The 16,370-nt window shown below is 38.5% G+C and overlaps 1 protein-coding gene across 4 annotated transcripts in view; it reads left to right on the forward strand.

The window, feature by feature from the left end:
- The window catches only part of TRAK1 (trafficking kinesin protein 1), a 131,963-nt gene that overhangs the window by 43,500 nt on the left and 72,093 nt on the right, over window positions 1-16,370 (forward strand). Inside the window, exon 1 of one of the 4 annotated variants that reach the window (XM_044677930.1) lies at window positions 4,744-4,858. The exons of the other annotated variants lie outside the window; for them this stretch is intronic. Within the exon in view, the coding sequence (XP_044533865.1) occupies window positions 4,744-4,858 (115 nt within the window). Of the gene's footprint in view, window positions 1-4,743; window positions 4,859-16,370 lie in introns of those variants that run through there. 4 annotated transcript variants of the gene reach the window in all.

A 16,370-nucleotide genomic window follows, 5' to 3' on the forward strand; every position in this document is an offset into this window, starting at 1 on the left:
TCCCTCCCTCCCTCCCTCCCTCCCTTCCTTCTTTCCTTCCTTCCTTCCCTAAGTGTTATTCTAGGGACTTTTCCTTCTAGAGGACATACAATGGGACTGTTGTCCATGATTTCCCCCAAAACTTCTATAGATCTCAATGAAGAGACCTTCTTCCTGGTTTGAAGGCAAGCTCCTCAGGGGTACAGATTATTTCATTCTTTGTCCTTATTTCCCCATTCCCTAGCACAGTGCTTGATTCACTGTGTTGTATTAAGGGAAATGGTTACCAAAGTGGTGCTGTCCTTTCTATTTAAGGATTCAGAAGGATCCCTTAAGATTCTATAGTATCTGGACTTGTTAAGAGCACCAAAGTATTCCCATACTACAAATGGATGGAAGTACCAATTAATAAAAGGGTACTAGTTAATTAATTTTCTATCAGATATATAAATGTGTAATATACTTTCAGTGATCCTAGGCCTGTGCAAAAGGTTATTTATTCATTTTAAATGCTTATTAAAACAGAATCAATAATAAGTATTTGTTCCAAGGCAGATAATTGAGGTTAAGTGACTTGCCCAGGATCACATAGCTAGGGAGAGTCCAAAGCTAGTTTTCAACCCCATGCCTGGCTCTATATATACTGAGCTACTTGCCATCCTCTTATAAAAGGTAATTTGAAACAAGGTGTGTTATCTCATTGCTGCTTCATTTTCTATCTCATTTTAAATAATCAACCTCAGAATTTACCTGGAGCATTTTGTTGTGGCCCTATGCTCCTAGAATGGAGTCCCAGGATAAAAAAAAAATTGTGGATATATTTCCTGTCCTCCTTATCCTGCCACACTGACTTTTTTTTGCCCATGGGGTAGTGATATTTAAGTTTTTTAGTGGTAACTCTTTTTTGTTGTTGTTGATTTGAGGATATATTTGCCTAAGTACTTTATGCCATATTTCTATCTTTCAAATTAACATGTGTAAAAATTAAATTGATTTTGAGGATTACTTCAAAGCTCTAAAGATAGCTGGCAACAGCCCTGTCTCTCAAAAATTGAGGTTAATGTTGGTTGATTTTGAGAGACAGATTTAAGCAGGATAAGGAGATAGAGTTGTGTGTATATATAATTGTGTTCTTTATTAAACATACAATAATAACAATAACAAAATTTCTTAAAATTTGCAGTGTTTATAAATACATTATATTATTTGATCTTCACAATGGTCATATATAGATACTATAGATATTGAGACTCACAGAATTAAGTGAGTTGCCTATAGTTACCAAATATGTATCACAGATGGAATTTTAATCTATTCTGTTCACTATGTCATAATTCGGTTTATCATGTTTGAGAATGGACTTTGAAAGGTAAAAGTTGTAATTAGGCATGTAGATTTGATTGGTCATCATTAGTCAAGGGTAGCCTGAAATTATTTTAAAAGGTGAACATTAACTAAGTGGTTATGAATGTAATGACATTTTAGAAGGTATTTTTAGTTGTATGACAAAGAAGCAGAATTGTTTGATGAGTATATTTGCACTAATGGCTCATGCAATTGTACAAATTGTACAAAGCTCAGGATTTGTATATAATAGGTATCAATAAATATTTGTGGGATGAGTGAATTATATAGAGGTTCTTAGGATCTGAGATTTAGAGCTAGAAGAGAATCTAGAGACCAACCTTTTCATTTTTAACAATTGAGGAAACTGTGACCTAGATTAAGTGACTTATCCAAGGTTATAAAAACCATAAGGATCAGATGCAGATTTTGAAACCATAGTCTCTAGCTCCAGACTTAGCAGTCTTTCCTTGTCCCACTCTGAGAGAGAACAGTTTTCTTCCTTTTTATTCATGTATATTCAACTAATTTAACAATGATAGTAATAATAATACTAATAGGTACCATTTATATAGCTTATGCACCAGGCACTGTACTTTACAATTATTATCTTATTTGATCCTGACAACATCCCTGGGAGGTAGGTGCTATTATTATACCCAATTTATAGATGAGGAAACTGAGGCAAAAGAGGTTAAATAACTTGCTTAGGGTCACATAGCTAGTTAGTCTCTGAGGTTGGATTGGAATTCAGGTCTTCCTGACTCTAGGTCCAGTGCTTTATCCATGGGGCCACCTAGCTGCTCAGATTTAGAGTTGTCCCTTTAAAGCTATGTTAGGTATATATACATACATACACACACATACATACATATATATATATATATATAGTAGGGATATATAAATATTTTGAGCAGGATGGGAATATACATGTAACATATATTTGTATATTAATGGACATTAATTGAGTCAGTTAATAACTGCATTTTGCTGATATTCCCATTCTGCTCAATAGGAACATTTTTATTATAATGGACAATAGTAACTTATACCATCTCTTCCCCCCTTCCCCCCCACAAACTATATGGAATCTTTCCACCATTATGGATTAGTTCCTTCATACAGTCTGGCCAAGCCATATATACAGAAGAGTATAGGGTACTTGGCTCATTGACAATTTTGTTTCTAAGTTTGGAGAGAGATTGAAATTTAATTTTCTGACAGTGCTTAGGAAAGCCTTGCAGCGCTCTCTCTCTCTCTCTCTCTCTCTCTCTCTCTCTCTCTCTCTCTCTCTGTCAATACAATTTTTAGTGTTTGTTTTTTGACGTTTTGCAATTCATGTTCCCGCTCCCTCCCACCTCTCCCCCTTCTCCAGAAGGAAGGTAATATGATATAGGTTGTACATATATTTTCAACATAATACATATTTCCCTGTCCATCTTGTTGTGAAGCAAGATATATTGCTCATACTAGAGAAAAATTCATGGAGGAATATCTCCATTTAGTAAAAGAAGTTTTATTGACACCTTTTTCCACATCTCTCTCATTTCTAAATAACCCCCTTTACCCCTCCATTAAAATCTTGCCTTGTGACAAATAGCCACAGTCCAGAGAGATACATGGGGTTTTCCTGTTAGTGCAAATCTCATCTGCACCTAGAGTGCACCTCCTCTTTTCCAAAAGAGGAGTCGGACTTCACTGTTCCTCCTCTGAAGCTGGAATTATTAATCACTGCATTTATCATGATTGCTGACATCATTCAGTGTTTTCCTCCCACCCCTGCTTTACAATATTGGTACACTATCAGTCACTGTGTCATTTGTCTTCCTGGTTGCTCTTTTAATTTTCACCAAACCTTTCTCTTTCAAAAGTTCTAGCCCTTGAAATAATGAAGACTTTGCTAGATCGCTTTGAGGTTCCTCAGGCTTCTTCTGAGAAACGACAGTGGAGTACCATTGTTTAACATTTCAAAAACAAATCCGATGCTTTAAATGGGGTTTTATAAGTTTCAACTTCATAACTACCCCCCTCCCCTCTTTCCAGACCCCCCAATTTCCATTCCATTTCCCCATACCAATTAAAGGGACTCGATGCAGTCTTACAGCAGTTTCCCTACAGCTAGCTCCACTGCTCTTTTCTCGTTGGTCATTTCTTTCTTTTGCCTTCTCTAAAATCCTCCCTCTTGGTTACTTGCTAGGATTCCAGCAGTCTACAAGTGTGAAGTGACCCGGATCTCTCCTTTGAGAAACGAAAAGTAGTTCTCCTGGTGTAATACTGTTAGGAGCCCAGAGCTCCCTTAGGCTTTGCTCAGGAGAATTGCTGAGAGGCAATTTGAAAAAGCTTCTCTCCAAGTACCCTAAGGCTATGGATGCTTTAGGGACCACTTTAGCAAAGTATTTGCTTTTCTCCTTGTCCGAAGGAACTAACCAAAGGCAAGCAGGACTTTTATCTGGGAAACACTGGCTTTCTGTCATTATTCAGAACCGGCACCTATCGGACCCCTCTTTTGTCCCCCCTCTTTTCACTGGCCATCAGAGTAGCTTTGCCTAACTATAAATGGAAGCATTTCTGAGACCACAGATTTATTCTGGGAGCTGGATCTGGGGAATATAGAATGCAGAGAAAGCCGCAAAGTGCCCTTGGCTTGGAGAGGCAAGTACTCAAGTAGGACTTAGATTCTACTGATGTCTTTGTTTTTGCTGGAAATCGAACGAAAAGCGTCCTTCTCTGCATTTTATCAGCACAACTGGGATCCCAGTTTTGCCAAATCCGCCCCCAATTCCTTAATGCAAGGGTTTTGTGTCTCCTCAGCACACCCGGAGGAAACCTGCCACCCAAGGATGTTAGGCAATCATTTACCTAGGTGACTTGTCTACAGAGTCCCCGCCTCTAAACAGGTGTAGCTGTTTAAGTATCGGTCCGCATTTCCCTATGCAGTTGCTATGAAACTTGTAGGAAGCTACCATTATCCAAGGTTTCTGGGGGGAGAAAGGCTGTGGGAGAAGAACACGGGGCGCAAAGAGCTTCAAAATGGACAGTCTCTGCTCCCCGTCTACTGTTTTGGAGTCTTGCTTTAGAATTAGCCCCAAATCGCCGGCTCTAATGTGCAATAGCAGGCTAAGCACGTTTTAGAAGAGTGAGAGCTTTTCCCCCCAATCCTCCCTCCTCTCCCCCAGCCTGATCTCCACCCACCCAGGCAGTCTGAGATTCTCTCCTAGGCTAGAGAGATGCCATGCCTGATAATATATAGCCCTTTGCACAGATACATCACCCGGGATGTTGGCAAAGCATGGTCGCTGCCCAGGAGACTCTACAGGCTGCTGTGAGTGTGCTCAGGTCACTGCACAGATGGCACCTCCACGGAGGTGGCTGGGAGGCATCCTGGTGCCAAAGGCTTAGGACAATGATCTGACTTTAGCAATGTCATTGGAAGAGTCGGGAAATGAAGAAGAAGAGTTTTTTGAGTATGACTGTGACAAAGAACCGAGGAAGCCTGCCCTTCGTAAGCATGAAAGCCTGGAACTTTTGGAAGAGGGTAAAAGTGTTTGTCTTAAACTTTCTTGGCTTTTTCCTTTCCCAAGCTTCATGGGCTTGAGTATTGGTCTGTTTTTCCAGTAAGCTCTTTGGTACCTTAAAATTCATTTCTTGCGTCTCTGGGGGTGTATGTTGGATTGATACTAAGTAGTGCCTATAATATTTGTGTTATTTTGAAAATTAAAAAAAAATTTTTGAGTGGATAGTACATGTCTGAAAAATGCAGATCAGAGCAAAATACAAAATGTTTTTCTTCTAGTTGATCTTATGGGATTTTTACTTTTTAACTGAGGCTTTTAACCTGGGGTCCCTGAGCTTGCTTTGAAAACATTTTGTTAGCTGTATTTCCATATAATTGATTTTCTTCATAATCTGTTATATTTTATGCATTTAGAAACATTTTTCTGAGAAGGGATCCACAGGCTTCACCAGCCTGCCAAAGGGATCCATTTTACTGAAAAGTTTAAGAGCTCCTCAATTAAAGAATCGAAACAGGAGCTTTTTGATTAAATGAATATTTGTAATAAAGAAATCATAGAATTCTTTGCATAGAATATAGAATGGGAGTTCTAGGGCAGTCAACCCAGGCTTGACACTTGTATCACTAGCTCCTAATGTCCAAACTTAATAATTGATCATTGATTACTGAGATCTGGGGAATTACTTCCCCAGGATAAATATTAGGGTAGTCTTTCAAAATTCAGATTTATGGGTTGTGTATTTTTAGGTATAAGCATATTTTTTATTTGAAAAGATCTTAACAATTGGGCACATACTCAGTGTTGTCCTATAAAATAAAGAAGATGACAAAAGAAATCTAGTGAGAGGATAGGACATAGGCTTGAATAAAATCTGGCTCATTCAAATTAAGAGGATTGAACCTATATGCAAAAGAGAGAGGGGGGGAGGGAGAGGGGAGAGACCCATGTGGCAAATGTGAAATTTAACACAGATGAAATATTTACCCTCAGATCAGAAATTATTGAGTTAAGGACTATGCAAAGTTCTGACTAGTTCAGATTTGTTTCCTGAAACAAGTAACAAGATAATGTCAACAGGGCATTATTATTTAGCTGATTCTAGCTATATGATTCCCTTCCCTCTAAATTCATTCATCTTGCACTCATCTCTCCAAATATGTTTTTTTGTATACAATCATGAATATGAAAACATTTTCATACAGCTGCACATAAAAATAAAAATATAGTTATATCTATATTTTCTACATTTTCAAATACAATCATGCATGTGAAAAATAAAATGTGGGTAGGGACTTGTGGTTTTCTGGTTTGTATTTGTTCTATCTTGAGGTCCTAATAAGTTGGTGCTTAATAAACGCTCCTTGATTGATTATTGTTATTAAACTGAATTGAAAGTGCATTGTAAAAGTGAAGTTGTTCCTTAGAATTTTTTTTTGGAGGTGGGGAGGAGTAGTTGTTTTCTTTAAGTCTTTAATTTTTTTCAGCATTTAATTTTCCTTCAGCCTTTTAGTTCTTCCATCTACTCTATTTAGAGACTTTTTCTTTATCAATAACTTCCATATCCCTTAGGCTGTTTTCTTATGAAGGGCTGAAAGTCAAATGAGTTTTCCTTGGGTATGGGATCTGCGAGTTCTTTAAACTGGAAGGACAGGTATACTCTTCATTCTTGTCCTTCAAAACTGAGTTCTACTTGTACTATCTGATAAACTTCACTTGGTGCCATTAGTTATGAGAGTATATGCTTCCTGAGGACAGGGAAATCTTTTGTACTTGTCTTGGTCAGCTCCTAAAACAGTGTCCTGCACAGAGCAGGCACCTAATAAAAGCTTGGTGGATAAGATTGGATCACATGTAGTTCTTTTGATCATATCTGGGATCTTGCGTGGTATCACGGTCAGGAAAATCCTTTGTGTTTTCTTAGTGGGTTTTCAGTGATGCCACTGAATTGAAAATGTGATAATGCTTCAAAAAGAATTTGATTTGTTGATTCTTGACTAGAAAGGTGCTTGAGGAAGGGAGTAATCTCAGAGATGAAATGCCAAAGCCATGATTAGGAATTAGAGTTTTCTAATAAGAATAGATTTTTCCTGGGAAAGAAAGTGTGATGGGTATCTTAGGCACAGAGATTTACACAATAAAACTAAAACCTTTTAAAATGGTCTCTTAATGACTAAGACTATGATTTTAAAAATTATTATATTTTATATATTTACATTGTTAATATCGCCTGCATTTTACACTATTTGTCTCCTTTTTCTCCCATCTAGAGAGTCATCCCTTATAATAAAGAATAAAAAGAATGAAAATAGTTCAGCAAAACTAATCAATACATTGAAAAAGTCTGACTATAGTTTTGTATACTTATAGTTATAATTCTCATTATCTTTTTTTGAGCCAAGCTTGATTATTGTAACAAAGGTTTTTCATTTCAGAGGTTTTATTGTTTTGCCTTTCCATTTACATTGTTATAAATTTTGTATGTAATCTTCCTGTTTCTGTTTGCTTTGTCTTTGGCTTATGTGTCTTCCCAAGCTCCTCTGCATTCACTGTAATAAAAGTTTCTTTAAAAAAAACATTTTTAGCCTAAATTGAATACCAAATAAAATCAGCATGTCCTTATTAAAAAATTGAACAAAGAAGATTATACATAAAACCGTGAATCTCCATTTGCATTTTATTTTACATCTGATAGAATTCAACTTGTAGCTTTCAGAGCTCTTACTTGCTCTGTTCCTTCAGCTTTCTTCTAAGGCTTTGAAAATGCTTCAATAACCCCCTTTTTAAAAAAATTTGGTTAATTTTATCACTGCCCCCCCCTTCGTTCCCTCTGACCCAACTGGAGAAAAAAAAAGACAAAAACCAAATCCTCGTTACAACTATAGATAGTCAAGCAAAGCACATTCCTGTAATGGCTATGTCTGAAAAGTTGTATTTCATTCTGTACCCTGAGCCCACCTCCAACAGATGGTGGGTAGCATAGATCATCGTATGCCCTCTAGAATCATAGTTGTGGCTGGTCATTACATGAATCAGTTCTGGAATTTATTTTTTCTCCAAAATTGTTTTTCTTTACATATTGCAGTTATCATATAAATTATTTTACTTACTTCTCTATCCATCATTTCTCATAACATATTAATCTAATATTAGACTCATGGGCCTGAACTTAATTATTCCATTATTTATCAGCTCTTTGCTATCACAAAAATAGTGCTTCTGTAAGTTGTCTTCAGCGATATGACATATTTTTGGTCCATATGTTCTTATGTATTATAAATATGGTTTATTACTATATTCTTTGGGATTTATGCATAGCAGAGGAATCTCTGGGTCATGGTTTATGGACAGTTTAGCCACTTTCTTTGCAAAATGGTCATTTGCTTTCTAGCATGATTGGATCAACTCACCACTCTACTAAGAGACCATTAGTATGCCTTCCACAGCCCAACACCAAGAGCATTTATTGGGTGGGCAGTGAGTGTATGTAGGTGAGTGCCCTGATTGTTGGCTTACCCCTTTCCCCAGTGTAAAAGCAAACATTCAGCCTTTTTGCCTTATTCTACTCAAAGAGACCTGGCAGACAGCTAGGAAGGACTCAAAAAAATGCCTCCACTCAGGACATTTGCATGAGAAAGATCCTAGCTTTAAAAAAAGGGGGGCTTTGTAACAGTAAGCATGCTTTCTGATATATCTCAAATTCCCACAACTTTCTTGGGGAAAAACTTAAATGAAGCATAACTTCCATGGTTTTTCTCACCTGTATATGTCCTCAGCTGCCACAACAGAGCCACAAAACCAATTGTTGAATTGCCAGTGAGTGGCATTTGGGATGGCTATCGAGATGGAAGGATTTGCCAAAAGCATATATTAAAGACTTTGGAGTTTGGTGTCTCAGATTTTGTAGCCTGCCAGAAATTCAGACTAGTAGAAGCCAGAGAACGCACAATAGTTCTTGGCTGTAAATAGTCTTGTTTATACCTTGGATGAAAGCGAACTTGGTGTAATGGATAGTGGGCAACCCTTCAAGTCTTCAGAAGAAGGAAATGGTGGAAACAGCTTAAGATTCTGTGAGACCATAGCCAAGTCACCTAGCCTCCTAGGCATCAGTATTTGTTGTAGTTCAGTCATTTTAGTCGTGTCCACCTCTTCTTGACTCCATTTGGGGTTTTCTTGGCAAAGATCCCGAAGGGATTTACCATTTCCTTCTCCAGCTCATTTTATAGATGAAGAAACTGAGGCAAATAAGTTTAAGTGATTTGCTAGTGTCTGATGATGGATTTAAATGCAAGAAGATGAGTCTTCCTGACTTCCAATGCTCTTTCCACTGCACTACCCAGCTGCCTCAGTATACTCATCTGTAAAATGAGAGGATTGGAGTAGATGACTGCTAAAGCTTCTTCCATCTTTAAAACTAGGATACGAGGTTCCCTTTGACACATACTAGTATGAACCTTGGCAGGTCCCTAGCTCTCAGTGCCTTCAGATTACTCATTAAATAACAGAGAGTCGCTGATATGAATCAGCAGAGGGGATTCCCTCCCTAGTTTCCTGGGTAGATGAAAGCATACCTAAACATCCTGGTGATTGTTTAAACTTTTTAATGGTGCCTATAATTGCATATGTGTTCCACTGAAAATTCTGAATATTGTTGTCCTCATTTCCTCTCAAGCACACTGAAAGTGTCCAAAAATGACACCATTCTTAGAGGAGGCAGCTTTTACATGAGAGAGTACATGAGCCTTTATCTCAAAGGACAGTTCTCAGGTTTGTTCTGTGGAGAGCTTTAACAGCATTAATTATGCTGCAGTGAGGAATTAAAAAAATCAGTATAGGGACAGAGCCTTGAAAAGCTATCTGAATGGCCCGGAACCCTGGGTAAGCAATGCATTATTGAGTATAGGGGGCCATTCCCACACTGAGCCTTCTGTCGGTTCCAAGGCTGGGCAGTTAAATGAATAAGTAAATTCCTAGAGACTGAGAAGAATTTCCCTGACAACTGTTTCCCCCTTGCAGGGATTGTGTCTGTGGCAATGCTATATTCATCATACGGTGAAAACTGTGACTGCAGCCTCAAGTCCTCAGGTCAGCTTCCCTATGGAGGGGAAAGATGGAAGCTGGCAAAGGCGAGGCGTAGACCTTCTCCAGTCTGGGGTTAATCCAAGTGTGTTTTCATCTTGGAGGATAAATGGATTGATGTGCCAATTGTGGTGGGGCTTGGCCATATAGCCCAAGTAGGGTCTCCCAAGGGGGATAAATCTAGAGAGTTGGGGTGTGTGTGTCACCCCTGTTTTGTTCATCACCCTACTGATGCTGGAAATTTGTTGACCAGATGGATCTGGCATCAAAGGATCTGGGTTTGAATTCTACTTCCATTCCTTTCTGTGGCCTTGGATATGTTATTTATCCTCTCTTGTCCAATGTTTAAAGGTCCTGGTGCTAAATCTGTGGTTTATGGTACCAGCAAACTTAAAAAACACAGAACCACCAAAGCAGTTCCAAAAGAACAAGTCTTTAATCGGGACGAGGGAGATGTGGCTCTTATGCCACCATACGGAGCCATACATACCCACCCCCACATAGAGCCATGCTCTGAACCATGTCTCCAGGAAAAAACACCACAAATGGGAATTTCCATTGAACTAAAGAACTTGAGGTTCTGTTTATATCTTGGGAAATATAACCATAAAAACCCAAATGGCAGAGGGGCTTGGGAAAGGGATTGTAACCTGAGATTGGGGTCTCTGGGAGAGACCTAAATATAATAAGAGAAATTAAGAAAGCATAAAATGATACATCAGACTTGACTACCTCTATCACTTCTATTGAGGGTGCTCAATGGGTTCTCGATGGTCTGTTGTTCCATCTGGGACAAAGGGTCCGTCTGGGAGTCTCTTGAAGGCAAATTTCCATGGTACAAAGGCAAATTTGGGGTTTCATAAAACAAGGTTGTCAATATGGTACTTCTGTGAACTTTCAAAGTGAGTCTCCCTATAATTTCAAAGATACTGATTTGGCCTTGGGTGTTATTTTTGAATTCACCTTATTTTTCAGACATTTAATTTCTCTTGGCAAAATGGGCAGCTAGGTGGCATAATGGATAGAGTGCCAGGCCTGGATTCAGGAAGACTCGTCTTCTTGGGTTTAGATCTGGTCTGAGCCACTTTCTAGCTATGTGACTCTAGCCAAGTCACTTAACCTTGTCTGCCTCAGTTTCCTTTCTGTAAAATGAGCTGAGGAAGGAAATGATATGCCTTTCCATTAACTTTGCCAAGAAAACCCCAAATGGAGTTATATAAAATTGAACTCGACTGAAATTGCCTGGACAACAACAATTGGCAAAACATGGCTCTGTTGTATATTTTTAGTTGTTTTCATTCCCAGTCCTGTATTTAGTTTTAAGTAATGATCTTTTTAAGCTTTACTGACTATGTTGTATCCTCAATACTTGGCACATAGTAAGTGCTAAATGAATGCCTGTTGATTGATTATTCCCCATCCAACTTCCCAGTTTTTTGCACCTTCATTTTGCCTCCTTGAAGCCTCCATATTTCTCTGCTTATCAAAGCTGCCTTCTTCTCATCAGCCTTCTTTTTGAGAAGAAAGTGGTCTGCTTCTCAGTGGAATCTTGGTAGATAACCTCTTCACCACCTGGAGAGGCTGACCTACCTCTCCCTTCTAGCACAGAAACATCATTAAACAAATATTGTTGGATCTCCAAGTGCAGATAATTGAGACTGATAATTCTGTGGAGGTATTTACAGCTCACTAGCCTTCCTTTGAATTATATTTATCAGCGTTTCTCAGGAGTTCCTGTTAATCAGAAACTAGTATAGACCAGGCACTGCCTTGTTAAAATGGCAGTGTTTGTGCCAGAAGGATATTTCTAGTAAACAGTCCAAGAGAGAGTCTCGATGGTTTATAACCATGTATTTCATGTTTTTATAAATGTGGTCATAAACCATACTATTCTTTAACCCTTCTTCCTCTTCACGTCGTCTAGTCCCATTGAAATTTGCTCTTGTAAACCACTGGATCTTCTTTCTCTCCTAAGGAAATCTTCAGTTATGATTGGGCTGTCCATACAATGAATTTCTAATAATACTAGACACACCAGAATCTTCCTTGCGATGGCTCCTCCAAGGTGTTGATGGGAAGCTGGCCTGATTTGCCAATTCTGCAAAGGAATATTTAAAAAGAAAAAAAAACTTCAAAGGGCTATTTCTGTAGGACTCATGGCTAGACATGTTGGCAATTTTTGCTGTGGTTACTAATTTAGATTTCACTGGGGCTTGAGTTCCATGTGTGAACTCCCACTGATCATGCAGAGCTGCAATTTACAATCATAGAAAGTTGTCTGAAACCCCGAAAGATGAAGTGATATGATCAGTCACCCAGCAAGTATATGTCAGAGGCGAGTTTTGAATTCAGAACACTTAAATACTCTGTAGTAGTCAAGAGTAGTCCAAAGGGATCATATTGCCATGAAGGAAAGTGGAGAGAAAGTCTGTGAGAAGGGTGATAGTCTTATAGAAATTACATAACTCATCTCCCTTTTTAAAAAATCTTTTTTCATAGGAATAGCAAAACCTTGACCTGAGATCCAGCTGCTTAACATCATAGCTGGAATGGGATATCCTATTTATTCACAGGTTTCTGTGTTTAATGGAGGGTTCTGGCAAATCTTGATAGAAAGTTTAAAAAAAAAAAGCTTAAAAATGTTGCTGACTTAATAATTTCCTAAAATCTATTAAATATTTAATCAAGATGGAAGTTGATATATTCTAGATATATTCCAGATTTTTTAAAAATGGGAAAGACTGTATTTTTTTAACATTTTTTTAAAATTTTAAACCCTTTACTTCTATGTATTGACTTATAGGTGGAAGATTGGTAAGGGTAGGCAATGGGGGTCAAGTGACTTGCCCAGGGTCACACAGCTGGGAAGTGTCTGAGGCCGGGTTTGAACCTAGGACCTCCTGTCTCTAGGCCTGGCTCTCAATCCACTGAGCTACCCAGCTGCCCCCCAAGACTGTATTTTTAAAAATAATAAAATTATCCAAATTATCTTAAAGTTATAGATAATAAATGTGTTAGGATTATCACTGGAATCCAGTGCCCTTTCTTTCTAATAGGAAATTTGGAAGGAACACTGGATCTGGAATTGGGAGACCTATGCAAGCCATTTTAACCATTCTTTACCTCAGTTTCCCCATTTGCGGAAACAGTTTCTAATCTCTGAATGTTCTCTAATCTCTTCTTATTCTAAATACAGTAGATGAGCCTAAGGTATACATCACTGGGTTCCTGTCCCTGACTTGGGAGTGCTGAACCAATTGAAATACAAGAAAGATCTTATTTGTGCACAGATTTGTTAAGACTTAGTAAATGTGGCTCTTTTTACTCCAGTTTTTAATAGGGCATGATGTATGTTAAGGCTTAAAGACCAAATGTCTGCACATTACAAGGGAGGAGTGATTATCTCATTTTTCAGCAATTCTTCTATCTACCTTTATTTCCAAGAGAACAGTTTGTCCAAATCTGATTGTAATACTTGATTAGGGCTATTACAAAAATATTTGGAAAATATTTGCTGACCTCGTTCCCTGGAGTAAAACCAGCCAAACAGAAAAACCAGATGAAGTAGGTCTTTAAATTCTTGACTTTACCTTCTACTCTCTGGGATTTTGGAGAGGTGGAAGGAGCCCTGGGCTTAGATTTTCAGTCCTAGCTAAGTGACTTCTACTAGCTTTGTGTAATATAGGGTAACCTTTGAGTCAGAGGATTGTAGCCTCACATTGGAGCTTCTTAATTTTGGGGGGTGTCGTGGACCCCCTTTGACAGTGTGGTAAAGCTAAGAATGTCTATCTTAAAATAATTTAAGGAAATGTTAAATTTCTTTAAAATTAAAATGTTAAAAATTAATTTCTTTTTCTCCATGTTCCAAGATTTCAGACCTTTGAAAACCAGCCATGATCTCCCTGGGGGTTTGTGGATCCCAGGTTCAGAATTCCTGCCATAAGAAGCAAACTTGTAACTCATCTAGGTCAACTCCTTCATTTTACAGGTCAGGAACCTGAGGTCCTATGTGGCAAATGACTTACCTAAGGTGATATAGGTAGGAAATCCTCATTCAATGGCAGGATGCAGGGTTTGAATCCAGGTTCTTCTGATCTAAATTTAGCATACTTAGCACTATATCACATAACCTTCCTTTACCTGACCCTGGCCTCCTTGCCGATGCCCATCTCCTAACTGCGGGCATCTTTACTAGCTCTCTTTTGTACCTGGAATTCTCTCTTTCCTCTTCTCTGTCTTCTGGCTTCCTTCAGTTCTCAGCTGAAATTCCACCCTCTGCAGGAAGCTTCTCCCCATCCCTCTTAATTCCAGTCCCTTCCCTCTATTGATTATCATTATATTTATTCCAATCATTATATCCGATTTATTCTAACTTGTATATATAACTGTTTCCATACCATCTCCTCCTGTAGAATGAACTTCTTGAGAGCAGAGAGGATCTCTTGTGTTCTTTATATCCTCAGGACTAAACACAGTGCCTGGCACATAGTTAAATACTCATTGATTAATGACCTCTTTGAACCTTAGTTTCTTCATCCACATACTGGGTATAGTCAATAAGCATTTAGTAAATGCCCAAGAACAGCTGATGGAAAATGAAGAGTTAGCTGGAAAGTTCAGAGACTTATAAAGGAAGACTTTAGGCGGGATTAATGGCTCTACTCTCCAATTCTCCAGTGAATGAGGAGAGGCAACTAAGGGAACTGAGAAGGTGTTGAATGTTGAAGTTGACTCTATCTCCGTGATGACCTTTCAGGCAATGAGCTTATCCTGGGGAAGCCTGGTGTTCCTGGAGCTCAAATCAATCAAAGTAGCTGATGGGAAATGAAGAAATAGGAATGTTAACTCCTATTAACTGTTGTGAGGAAAGGTGCTTTTAGGAGGATAAAGTCATCACAGAGAGTGGAAACTTTATAGTCCAAAGACCTGGATTAGATCACATCTTTTCCAGCTTTTCTTATGTATATGACACTAGGCAAGACATCCCAACTCTGGGGGCTTCCATTTCCTCACTATAAGGCAAGAGGGGTGGTTCTAGGTGATCTCAAAGTGTAATTGAAAGAGCAAAGGAACTAACGTTGGAAGACCTGGGTTCAAATTATGGCTCTGACAATTACGTTGTGACCTTGGGGAAATTACTTCTGTTTTCTGAGATCTTCTCAAATGAGGGGATTAGCCTAGTCCCTTCTAACTCTATAACCCATGGTCTATAAGGACCTTTTCTACTCTTAAAGTGTTCTGATTTTTTTTTAAAATATGAGCCACACTTAGGATATCTTTGTTGTAGCACTGACATTGAAATCCTCAGTCAGCTAGTGGTTTTCTGAAATGTAATGGAAGAATTGAAATCCAAAGATTAATTAATTAATTGATGTCACTAATGGTCTGTCACAATACACAACCTATTACTCAAACAGCTGCTTTGTTTGAATTAGCCACACTGTAACTCTGTTTGGTCTTTAGCTTAATAGCTAATTGCCATGTTGGTGTGTCCATGGTGGAGGCAGTGTTATTTATTTTACTTAAGTCAGAATTTTATGGAACTCAAGTCAAATTGAATTTGAAATGCCATGGGGCCATTCAAGTTAGACATATGCAGTAGGCAGTTGGTAGAGCCAGGCTAGAATTCATAAGTAATTGCAGAGCTGGTTGCTTTGGTGGAGGCACTTCTGCTCCAAGAATTCCCTGTCCTAATGAAATCCTCCAGATCCTACAGAACCTTCTATGTATTCATGTATCTGCATTTATATGTATGCATAGGCAATATATACTTCTCTGAGCATAAGTGAAGAATGAGATGTTTTAATTAATATGATATTTTATTTAATAGAGCTAGATGACTCAATGGATAGACTAGTGGGCTGGAATCAGGAAGACTTGGATTCAAATTTTAGCTGCATGACCATGGGCAGTTGCTTGACTTCTGCCTGCCTTGGTTTCCTCAACTGTAAAATGGAAATAATAACAGCATCTACCTTGCAGGGTTGTTTTGAGGATCAACTAAGACAACATAAGAGGAGCCCTTTGTAAACCTTAAAGTTCTACTATATAAATAACTGGTTATTATTAATAATTAATAGTTAAGGGAATGAGCTGGAATGTGCTTAATGCTGAAACTATACCAACCATTAATCTGATCTGCGATGATCCAGAAGGCACTTGAGCATGAGGAAGCAGAGAAATGCTGATTCAATTGAGATGGCTAATTGACAGGATATTGGATAAAGAAGCTTTTATTGAATTAACTGTGGAAGAGACCAAATCAGTCCATCAACTTATGTTTATTGAGTTCTGGTTAACTTGTCAAGGGTCATCTAGGTAGTGTCTGAGGTGGGATTTGAGCCCAATTCTTTGGTTTTGTTGCCTTCCCTTTAAAACATGCTTTTTTTCTGGGGGCAGCTGGGTAGCTCAGTGGATTGAGAGCCAGGCCTAGAGACGGGGAGGGGGGGGTCCTAG

The sequence above is a fragment of the Gracilinanus agilis genome, chromosome 5 (genome assembly GCF_016433145.1).
Source record: "Gracilinanus agilis isolate LMUSP501 chromosome 5, AgileGrace, whole genome shotgun sequence".
NCBI lineage: Eukaryota > Metazoa > Chordata > Mammalia > Didelphimorphia > Didelphidae > Gracilinanus > Gracilinanus agilis.